The sequence below is a fragment of the Amphimedon queenslandica genome, unplaced genomic scaffold (genome assembly GCF_000090795.2).
Source record: "Amphimedon queenslandica unplaced genomic scaffold, v1.1 AMPQUscaffold_13452, whole genome shotgun sequence".
NCBI lineage: Eukaryota > Metazoa > Porifera > Demospongiae > Haplosclerida > Niphatidae > Amphimedon > Amphimedon queenslandica.
This window is the reverse complement of record NW_003546312.1, coordinates 202,784-214,490: the sequence shown is the minus strand read 5'-3', so window position 1 is coordinate 214,490 and position 11,707 is coordinate 202,784. Positions and strand designations below refer to the sequence as shown.

Here is an 11,707-nt window from a genome sequence, read left to right as displayed (position 1 = left end):
TTGGAGATACTGTGTTAGCAAAGAATTTTAGGTCAGGAGCACAATGGGTTAAAGGAAAGATTATCAAACAGTTAGCCCCTTGAACTTTCCAAGTTGAAGTAGATCAAGGTCTTCATTGGAGACGCCATATTGATCATCTGAAGCATCTACCAAGTGCTCCATTCATTCGACATGGTCTGGATGACAATTCTAATGAAGAGGAATCTCAGGAAGATGCTCCTCAAGTTACAACTGAATCTACCACAGATAATGAGGCTAACACCACGCCCTCTGTGGACGATCATAGGCCTACTCCTACTAGTATTCCTCCCACTGCCTCCACTCCTAATCAGTCCGAGCGTCGTTATCCTGTGAGGAATCGTAGACCTCCTGATAGGTATTATTAACTAGTTTCTAACTAAGTGTGGGGGAATGTAGTGTAATGTATGTATATATGTATTATTCTTATTGTTGTATTATTGTAGTTATTCTAATGTTTATGTTATGTGGTTACTGTGAATAGCAATAAGGTTATACATGTACATGTATGTCTTATTATTTATGTACCATTATTATTATATAGTTTTTGTAGCACGTGCTCCTCACACACACACAGTCATACACTCTCTCTTTTTCCATTCGATTGTTCTTTCTGTTCTCTCTCCCTCTCTATCCCTTGTTTCTCGAGTTTTACCAAATAAAGAGTTTTAAATATATCACAATGTGCTACTACTAATTGGTAAAAAGTAATGGAAACAAGGAGCAAGTAGGATTCTGAATGACTGACTATCCATACCAACAAAAATCCTACTCTCGTGATGTAAATTCTACTCCACATTGCATTTTAAATGTTATTATGTAAGAAATTACACATCACCTTGCAATTAATATGCAACATACACTGTACAATGTCATGCATAAGAGCCTCAAAGTGTGCTAAGCAAGCTAAATAGCACAGGCCACGTCCGCCATGAGTACATGTACATGTACATGTAAATCTAATCTTACTGAATGTGTAATATGTACATACTTGAATTGATTTCTGAAACACTTGAGGTATTCCTGGAAAAAACTTAACCTTTATAGTCTGGACCTCCAAATGCTGGACACAGCCCTAGACACATGTACACCACATGATAGTCACATCATATGCACATGTATGTACAAATGTACAAGTAAATTGTTTTTCTGCTTACTTGTGTTGGTGATACAGAGAATTGTCCTGGTTCCAACTGCTCACCATCAACAGCTCCAAGTACCTTAAAATCAAGTGCTACTTTTCCAATATTGCTCAGTGTTATCTCCTCACAGCAAAGACTGTCATAAGGCTAGGAAATAAATATATATCATAATAACTATAGTATAAGGTACTTTTTGATAAAATCATAAGGAGAGGATGTTTCATTTTTATAATTTTTTCCTGATACACATATAGTACATGTACATGTTCTTATGTTGTGCAGGAAGTTTAAACTGATTCTTTAAAAATTGGATTTTTAATGAATTTTTACCGTTACTTCAAAATCAGGGTCATTGGCCAAATTTCGTGAAAAATGGCTAGGAGAAAATTTCCCAGTTTTATAATTTTTCTGATACAAATACACATGTACATGTTTTTATGCTGTGTAGGAAGTTTGAACTAATTTCAATCAAAATTGGATTTTTACAAATTTTTAAGGCAGCCCCAAACGTCATGTATTCATGAAGCACACTGTTTAGCTCACTTACATGTACATACATGCTACATGTACATGTACATGCATGTACATGTTTTGTGAGAAACCCTGCATTCCTTATTGGATTACCAACAACATCCTATTTTGTCCCTCTCTCTCTCTCTCTCTGTCTCATAAAAATTACCACAATTCCAAGACGTATTTTCTTTTTATTTATTCTATATTGTATATCAGAAGCTTCACCAGCCAGCACCAGTTCATAGACTGGGCCTCCTTCCACTTTACATACAGCCCTCACTTCAGTAGACACGTCAGTATGACCAAAGAAGCTCATCTTAACATCCTGAGTCTCTCCTGGCTGAAGTACTCCAAATAATGGCAAAATATCAAATATCTGAGACAAAAAAATAAACACATGTAATAAAATTAACATACATGTACATGACATATACAGTACATTTATATGCATGTATATATTTTTACTTATTAAAACACATACTACTGTAGTCAATAGTACACATGCACATATTGTATTCTCTCTCACTTGTCTAATGCTGACTGGCTGTAAAGGTTCTCCTACCATCTCCCATGGCTGACGTTCCCTCTCCTCCTCCTCTTCTTCCTCCTCCTCCTCCTCTTCAGTAACCTCTACTGTTGATTCACTGTGTTCTGAAGGAGGCAAGGACTGAGATATAACAACAGGTACTTCACTATTCCCCCTTATATCCTCCCCCACTCCTTCAACTCTATTGATATCCTCGGTCTGAGATTCAGTCACACTTGGAGCTGTCACATGAACTGATATCTTCTCTGCTGCTAGAAACTCAGGAGTAACCCTCAACTCAAACCCAATGCTTTCTCGTTGCTTCCTTGATACATGTACATCCACTCCCTTTAACGATCTTTCATCTTCCTCTTTCTCTCCTTCTGACGGTCGTGGTGACTCCTCTACATCAACGACATTAATGGGAGGTGTGACAGCTCCTCCCTCCCCTTCAGGTTGCTGCTGTTCGTCAATACTAGAGCTAGAGCCTTCGATGGAGTCTGTCTCTATTTCACTTTGCATGTCGACACCTTCATCATCATGTAGTGGGTCCCTGCGGGTTGGAGCCCCTTTAAGGAAGTACCAGCGATAGTTAACAACCAGTGGACTGTTGTTTGTCATGCGGACCACCTCCATCACTTCAGTGTTGTTTAGTACACACCCAAAGTCAACTTTAGTGGTACTGAAATGAATATTAGGGAAATGGATCTCGGCTAGTAGATTAATGTAATCCTAAAATAAAAATACATGATCATACATGTACATTTGTGTATACATGTATATATCAATGTACGTGTACGTGTAATAAGAAAAAAAAATTAAGGGAGAAAGAGGATTAGGAGAAAAAAGGAAAATCAAAATCTTTACTACATTTCAAATCTAGCTAATTGATCCAGGCGTACATGTAATTGATTCCTCTACCTTCTGAGGATGTTCTTTGTAGGCAATCTCTATTGTCTGGCTCTCATTGCGGGACTGTCTATCAACACAATAAGAGGAATCATACTGGACAGACAGTACAGCCTCTTCACTTGATCCCAACGACAACATCTACACAAAATAATGGATGAACATTTATAAAAATACTACTGCAATAATGAATGTATATGTACTGTACATGTAAGAATACTGCACATACATGCATGTATATGTAGTGTATAGTAGTAAATTGGTAGAGTACCTGATTAGCAGTGAATGGTTCATCCTGAGAGAGGCTTAGTCTGAAAGGATAGCTGCAGCTTAATAAAGCAGTCAGAGGCAATGGAGACACATTCTTCAGTAACATGTCATGTACATGCTTCTCTAGCAGACTATCAGGCTCCTATAAAATTAACAATAAAATTAACATTAAATATTTTCCACTCTTATTATTGTATATTATACAGTATTTTCCTTTCCTTTTCTACTCTATGTACAGTACATGTGTACATATACAGTACATGTACATTGTACCTGTTCCATTCTAAATGTCACTTCTTTGGTGCTGAATTCCAATAGAGGAGCAATGAAGAGGCACACAATGTCAACTGTCATTATTCTCTCTTTGTGAGGATTCCGTCCAATGATAGCATGACACAGCAACCGCTCCTTCACTTCTTGAGCACTGGACAAATGGAGAGCGAGAGAAAACATAAAAAGATAGCAGAAAAATTTTTTAAGTAGATAAAAATGTGTGTCAAACAACACAGTGAATGAATCTAGTATAGTACGGTACAATAGAGTAGAGTAGCAATTACAATCAATACAGTAGAGTACATGTACAGTACATGCATGTTCATTTCATGTACAGTACAGGTCAATAGAATAGGTACATGTACATGACATGTGCATAGGGTAAAGTACAGTATATAAATGTAATTCTTACATGTCAGAGTAAGCAGTGATTACAACATTCTGTGATTGGTAAGGTAAGAGTACAGCTTGATCAGGTGATATCTGAAACATTGGTCTCTTTGGCATCCCATCACCTCTCTACATAAATAATAATAATAATAATAATAATAATAATAATAATAATAATAAATGGCGGCGTGTTGCTCTTGTAATGGAGTGAATGCTCGTTGTGTTCGCTGCATCTGTGTCAAGAGCAAAAGGCCCTGCCTGAACTGTCGAGCTAAAGATGACAACAACTGTCACAATACTATCCCCCAAAGACAGTCTCAATTCACCTCTGTGCCTGTCGCGCCTCAGAATAGTCACACTGTCATTCCACCTCCGCCATCTTCCCTTCCTGGTCCAGTCAACTCATCTACAAGTGTGTCTTCTACTTCACCATCAGTGCCATCCTCGAATGACTTGCCAGATCCAGACATTGATAATTATCTAATGACTGCCTATGGCAGTTCTCTTGACCGTTCAGAGGTCCCTATGGGTACTACTAATGAGTGGGTCAGTCGCTGGTCGTCCATTGCCCACTTAAAGGGTAAACTCTATCATGTACCAGGTGGATCTATCGGCCGGCATTATGTGGATCAGCTATCTAAGGAAGTTTTGTATTTAGCAAATGGTTCATTTCCTTCTGAGAGACTTATGGTTTTTTCCGCTGTTATACTGCAGCGTATTCACACTGTGAGAAAAGGTTCTGATATTAGGAGGGTCCTAGACAGACGACTAGAAATGTGGTCCAAAGATGAGTTTGATCCTCTCGTCAATGAAGCCATCAGATATGATAAGTCTGTCAGAGCTCGTCTTCCACCATTGACTGAAGATCACTTTGTGTCTGTCTTCTCTCGACTAATGTTATGTGGTAAGGTCAGAGCAGCAGTTCGTTGGTTATCTGATAGTAATAAAGGGACTGTTCTCTCCTCTAAAAGTCCTACTATTGTTAAGAATGGTGATGGGACGTCTTCTAATATGTCGGTTTTAGAGGCTTTAAAGAGGAAGCACCCAGAATCTCAGTCTCCCCCTCTATCAACTTTACTGACTGCTGATCCACTTCCACCTCGCTCAGTTCTTGAAGTCACTGGATCTCATGTTCATCTCACTTCCTCTCGTATTCAAGGAAGCGCAGGACCCAGTGGCACTGATGCTAATCACTGGCAAGATGTGTTGTTACGATTTGGTGCACATAGTGAGAGACTCCGTGACTCCGTGGCATCCCTCATTCGCCGCCTCTCCAATACAGTCACTCCCTGGGATGACATTCGGGCCCTGGTAGCCTGTCGTCTTATAGCCCTAGACAAGTGCCCCGGCATAAGACCCATTGGGATTGGAGAGACACTCAGAAGGATTATCTGTAAGACTGTCTGTATGTTAACTAGGTATGAGTTAGATGAGATTTGTTCAACTTCACAGTTGTGTGGTGGGATGAAAGCAGGGATTGAGGGTGCTATTCACACAGTTTATGATTTGTTTGAGCAGGGAGGGAGAGATGGATGGGGTGTGTTAATGATCGATGCAACCAACGCTTTTAATAATATCAATCGTCAATCTGTTCTATGGAACTCTAGAATTTTGTGGCCCAGTTGCTCTCTTTTTCTATTTAACACTTACAGAGGATGGATCCCTTTGGTCATTAATGATTCTAACGTCTATTTGTATAGCAAAGAAGGTGTGACACAGGGGGATCCACTCTCCATGTTCATCTATGCTGTAGCCACCATCCCTCTAATAGAAAGGCTAGGTCGTCCATCAGGAGGAACACATGTATGGTATGCTGATGATGCCTCTGCCTGCTCTAGACTACAACACCTAAAGGACTGGTTTGATCGCTTACTCCAAATTGGCCCATCATATGGTTATCATCCGGAGCCTAGTAAGTGTGTACTGGTTGTTCATGAGGGCCATCTCTCATCTGCCCGTGATTTGTTTGAGACTTATGGTATTAGGATAGTGACTAGCCACAGATTGTTGGGAGGAGTGGTTGGTGATCAGGAAGGTCTTCTGTCTTATGTCACTAGTAGTGTTAATGAATGGACTTCAATTGTTGAGAAGCTGACTGTGATTGCTGAAACACAACCACAGCTTGCTTACTCAGCTTTTACAAGGTCAGTACAGAGTCAGTGGGCTTACCTGCAGAGAGTGGTTCCTGATTGTGGATCATCCTTCATCCCTCTTGAGCAACTCATTTCACAGCGGTTTATACCTACCATCTTCGGTTGTGAAATATCTCCCACTGAACGCTCACTCTTAACCCTCCCTGCCCGACTTGGTGGCCTCAATATACAGGATCCTACCCTTACTAGTACTACCAACTACACAACATCTAGGAGGCTCACCTCTCCTATTGTTGATGCTTTAAAAGGAATTATTGAATTTGACATTGATGAGTTTAATATTGGCTATCATTTAATTCAAGAGGAGATAACTAAGGAGAAAGCTGCTGGATTTGATCGTTTATTTAATGAGCTCCTACCGCTACTCACTTTGGATCAACAGAGAGCAGTCAATAGAGCAAAGGGTGAAAGAATGTCATCATGGCTCACTGTTGCTCCAGTTGCAAAGCATCACTTTGATCTCTCGGCTCAGGAGTTTAGAGACTCACTAGCTCTGAGATATAGGAAGCCGCTACAAGGCATCCCGCCTACTTGTGATGGGTGCAGTGCTACCTTTGATCTATCTCATGCCCTATCTTGTAGGTGTGGAGGCCTTGTCACTCAAAGACATAATGAGGTTCGAGATTCCTTTGGTGATTTGGCAGCTCTCGCTTGGTCTCAAGTTATCAGAGAACCAGTTGTTCGGGAAGCCAGCTCTCACTCTCCAGCCCTTGTGGCAGACTTGGCAGTACGTGGGGTTTGGGTACCTCAAGCCGAGGCGTTGTTCGACATACGTGTCATTGACACTGACGCCCGGTCTTATCGTAACCAGTCCCCCATTGATATCCTTTCTGGTGCTGAGAGAGAAAAGAAGAAGAAATATTTAGAAGCATGTACTGATAGAAGGGCTGTGTTTACTCCAATTTGTAGCTCAGTAGATGGATTGTTGGGTCGTGAAGCTAATGTGTTTGTTAAGAGAATTGCTGAGAGACTATCTTCTAAATGGAACACCAACTATGCTCAGGTATTAGGGTGGATTAGGACTCATCTAACTTTCTCAACTTTGAGAGCCACAATCTTATGTCTTAGGGGCACACGTACCAAATGGAGATCAATTAATATGGCTGACAGTTCCCCCCTTAACCTTATTATGCACTAAAATGAACAAATTACTATTACATTTATTTTATTTTATTTTATTTCCAACTCTATTTCTATTCCTAAACTAATTCTGTCCTACTTGGTGTATTTTGGTTAATAATAATAATAATAATAATAATAATAATAATAATAATTCATGAATGTACATGTATGCTAGTTGTTAGGGGCATACTTTTGTTTCTCCTACATCAGAGTAGTCTTTTGAGAGTCGCTCAATTTCAGCTTTTTTCCATTTTGCCATTGAAAAGCCTTCAGTGGTCCATGATATAGTCTATACAAGGTCACATATAACATTAACATTATTCATTTATTTTGCTACACGTAAACAAACATGTACTGTACATGTACATGCATGTGTATCTTAAACACTATACACATGTACATATATACATGTACATGTACATACCTGACTCCTCCTCCCTCTGTTAGTTAATGTGAATTGCTTCCTAACTTGACTGCAAGCAAAGTGTGTCCCCATGTTGACTGAGGAGTGCATTGATGGGGCACTCACTATAGTAGTCCCTTTACCTTCAGCTGACAGTGTGACTGTATAGCTAATACCACCAATTATTGTTATGGTTAATTTATCAGTGAACCTATTATAGGGAAGAGATATACAATGTACAATGTACATGTATGTACATATTGATGAAGCACATGTAAATTTCATGGATTTGTACATGTGTGTGTATAAAAACATGCATGTACATGTACATGCAGGTACGCTGTAGGTGCTTACTGAATGGCATCATCCAGTTCTGCAGTTACAGTGAGTGACAGTTTCTTTCTAGCAGGAATTACACCAGCAAATGGATGAACTGTAAAAACACTGCTCTCTCTCATCTGACAGAAAAAAGAAAGAAGAAAAAAGTAAAATGTATAACAATACAGTTTAAGTTTTACATGTACAAGACTACAAGTACATGTGTATGTGCATGTACATGTACATGTACATATACATGTATATTTAATTCTGATTGTTTTCTTACAAGAAAAGACTGGAATTCAGCATCAATCTCTGACTGGTTGCACAAGAGTAGGGTCTTCTTGATGGGGGTCAGTACTGGTGAGAGGCCCCAGTCTAAGTGTTCCTGTGATACTGAGACTACTGGCCCCTCACCAGTGCAGTGTAGCTTTAGTCTCAATGGTGACTCTGTTGATCCTGCTATATGAAAGGATGCTGTGGAGACTAGTGGACCGACTCCGTTAGCTTTTATTGTAAATGGAAGAGTCAGTGTCTCTTGAGGCTCAATGATAGCCTGAGAGAGAGAGAGAGAGAAAGAGAGAGAAAGAGAGAGAGAGAGAGTGAGAGGAGGGGTAGAGTGGGAGAGGAAGAGAAAGGGGAGGGCTTCCCACAAAGCATGCTACATGTACAGTGAGCTGTAAACAGTATCATGCTTCATGAACTAACAAGCATCACACAATACAATGCATGGCATTTGGAGCAACTTCAAAATTCATAAAAAAATCTAAATCAGAATCACAAGTACATACATGTACCAGAAAAAATATTTAGCACTATAGATGCCAAAATCCTGTGGGAAACCCTGGGTGGAGTGTATAGTAAATGTACAAGAGGTACAATGTACATGATGATACTATTAATATTTACCTCAGGCTTTGTCGTTGAACATTCAATGGCAGCATCACATTCCTACATAAACACACAATTAACGTACATGCATAATAGCCTGTACTATACTGTATCATACTGTATTATACTGTACTATACTGTATATTGTACATTACCTGTTGAATCATCTTGTATTTGACTGGCAGTGTATCTGATGTGTTCTCCAGGTGTACATTCAGTGTGTATGGATGAGACACAAAGCAGCGACCATAATGTAATGACTTGGTATGGAGAATAACATCAGGTACAACACAACTGGAAGAAAATAAGATACATGTGTACATGTACATGTACACTGTACATTGACACTAACTTTGCTCGTATGGGTAGAGAGAATACTTCCTTCCCAGCCTCTTCTACATCAAGTACCAAGCACCTAGTGTACTCCTTTACTTCAGCTGGAGTGAATGTTATCTAATTGTAATAATATGCAATCAAATACATGTACATGCACACTATGTGCTGGTAAATTCAATGATTGATTATACATGTACATGTACATGAACTTACAGTAATATTCTGGTGGAGGCTGGGTGGCAGGATTCCTTTGTTTAGGTTGATGATAAACTCTTCCCCTTTGCTGCCATGAGCAGGGACCCTCAGTATAAAGCTCATTGGTACCTCAGAATTATTAGTTAATGAAACCTGCCGGACTGATGGAAACCCTACAGTATCATAAAATAATAAATATACATGTACATGTACATATTAGGGTTTATTGACATGATGTATATTCATGAAATGTCTGAGTGTGACACTGTTAGCAAGACACTTACCATCTCTGCCATTAATGTTAGTAATTTCATTAAATAATCTTTAAAATTCATTTATTTGAAATGTCTCATTCTTCTCCTCTGACTATAAAGTGTTAGGTGTTTGATCTTGATACAATTATAATTACCCTAACTAATTATCTACTCTTGTTAATATATGTATATGTAATCTATTCACTTGGTAGGTCTCATTACAAAGTTTATTTAAGATGAGTGAAGTCCTGTAATACAAAGTACATCCAGAGGATCCATCAAAGTGAGCAAATGCTGGTATAATATAATTATGTTTGTTATCGTTAGGACTATACTGCAGCAGCATACTGTAATGAGTGTTCATGGTGTTCCATTGCTGGGAGGATTATTAGAAACTATGATACTCAATTTCTTTGAATCTGTTATATCAAAGGTTTGTCTTTATGTATATGCCCTAGCTGTGAAGCTGGTTTAGAATATTCTTTGGGGCTGTCACAAAAATTGTGCTATACCACACTTTCAGTTGCAAGAAAATATTCTGAACCCAGCTTTATTAAGTGGCAAGCACATAAATGAGTTTATTTAACTGTGGTACACATATCCTTACTATAATTTAGTTTATATCATTTGTATTATTCTTAACTTCAGTATTAATGTTTGATACAGTATATACAATAAAAAAAATATACAATGAAAAATGAAAAACTTCTTAGAAATAAGACTAACTATAGGCTAAACCTCGTTACTGACCCAGCACCTTTTTGTTTGTCAAATATTTTTTATGCATGACTCCAAAAAATCCTGATAATACCTTTGTGGCATTTGTGTTATGTACCATATTTTACCGATTAGACACCCAGGCATTTATTTCTTAACAGCAAGAAAAAAAAGAAATTCAGGCGGGATTGAACCCAAAGCCAGACCAGGGTCTAACTAAGAAGCACTTTAGAGCCATCTAAGTAGTAGGGATATTAATTTTGGTACAAATATGCATATTATCTATAGTTAGAATATACTTGTGACAGGCGTTTATTTGGACCAGGCGTTTATATGGTAAAAAACGGTAATTTACCAGCATTACAAAAATAAGTATTACTAAGCAGCAACCAAAAAATTTTAATATAAGTAAGCAATGAAAATATTAAGTTTCACAAATTATTACTGGTCCTTCCTTAAGTTCCTTTACAAGCCCTCTGAGGAACTCTTTCAACTCAGTACTCTGAAAATGCAACTTCAAAACAACATGTTGAAGTGAAGGATGGTTGAGGATAGCATCAATAAATTCTTCCCATGTATGCTTTGGTGAACCAAAAAATTGAATGTTTAAGCTTAGTACCTCAATCCTTCTATTTGGTAGTAAAATATCAGTAATCATCAGTAGAACATGATTCTGAAATATGGTGTCATTGTCTGTTTCAATGATGGTGTGTTTTTGATTATGTCCATGAAATTCTAACTGAAGCTCAGTAAGGTTTTTCTTACAAGACAGACGGCTAAAAAGAGTTTTTACATCATTGTCTTCATTATACATACAACTAGTAGAGAGCGGAATAGGTAGATATAGCTGCTGTAATGTTTCATTCTTCTCAAGACCAGCAATGAGACAAGAAAGAAATATATGTGGCAGAATGTTAGAAGTACTGGTAAACAACTGCAACGGAGGATCTGTTTTTATTTCAAGGCATTCTAATGTTTGATTATGTTGGAGCATTTCTTTCATACTAGTACACATATTTTTGAAAGTCCAGATACAACTAAATGCTTCAGGTGTTAAATGTAATCTCAATGCTTTCAGTTTATTATCAGTTTTTAGAATATCAAAGAGCTCAATAGCACTTTCTGGTGTATTTAATGGCAATCCAGTTACAACCAGGCTAGGGTTAATAACATGTGATGGATACAGCTTTGGTAGTAACCTACATTCCAGTCCAGGAATGAAGAGATTTGTATTCGTAGCAACCAATGGTGTGTTTACTGTTTCTACTGTAGGTAAT

The 11,707-nt window shown here is 38.3% G+C and overlaps 2 protein-coding genes across 3 annotated transcripts in view; both read right to left on the bottom strand.

Moving 5' to 3' along the window:
- The window catches only part of LOC100633719 (HYDIN, axonemal central pair apparatus protein), a 39,164-nt gene extending 29,556 nt beyond the window's left edge, over window positions 1-9,608 (bottom strand). For both annotated transcript variants that reach the window (XM_019995197.1, XM_019995198.1), the window contains exons 1-16: window positions 9,478-9,608; window positions 9,281-9,381; window positions 9,084-9,222; window positions 8,947-8,988; window positions 8,324-8,593; window positions 8,074-8,177; window positions 7,741-7,930; window positions 7,507-7,605; window positions 4,064-4,170; window positions 3,652-3,802; window positions 3,380-3,520; window positions 3,121-3,249; window positions 2,200-2,931; window positions 1,840-2,049; window positions 1,176-1,307; window positions 1,010-1,093 (exon numbers count right to left, since the gene is read on the bottom strand). In XM_019995197.1, coding sequence (XP_019850756.1) covers window positions 1,010-1,093; window positions 1,176-1,307; window positions 1,840-2,049; window positions 2,200-2,931; window positions 3,121-3,249; window positions 3,380-3,520; window positions 3,652-3,802; window positions 4,064-4,170; window positions 7,507-7,605; window positions 7,741-7,930; window positions 8,074-8,177; window positions 8,324-8,593; window positions 8,947-8,988; window positions 9,084-9,222; window positions 9,281-9,381; window positions 9,478-9,582 — 2,736 coding nt within the window. In that variant the 5' untranslated portion in view covers window positions 9,583-9,608. The remainder of the gene's footprint in view (window positions 1-1,009; window positions 1,094-1,175; window positions 1,308-1,839; window positions 2,050-2,199; window positions 2,932-3,120; window positions 3,250-3,379; window positions 3,521-3,651; window positions 3,803-4,063; window positions 4,171-7,506; window positions 7,606-7,740; window positions 7,931-8,073; window positions 8,178-8,323; window positions 8,594-8,946; window positions 8,989-9,083; window positions 9,223-9,280; window positions 9,382-9,477) is intronic.
- Window positions 9,609-10,854: 1,246 nt separating this feature from the next.
- Window positions 10,855-11,707, bottom strand: part of LOC109581252 (uncharacterized) — a 5,084-nt gene continuing 4,231 nt past the window's right edge. Inside the window, exon 5 of the mRNA XM_019995215.1 lies at window positions 10,855-11,696. Within this exon, the coding sequence (XP_019850774.1) occupies window positions 10,855-11,696 (842 nt within the window). The remainder of the gene's footprint in view (window positions 11,697-11,707) is intronic.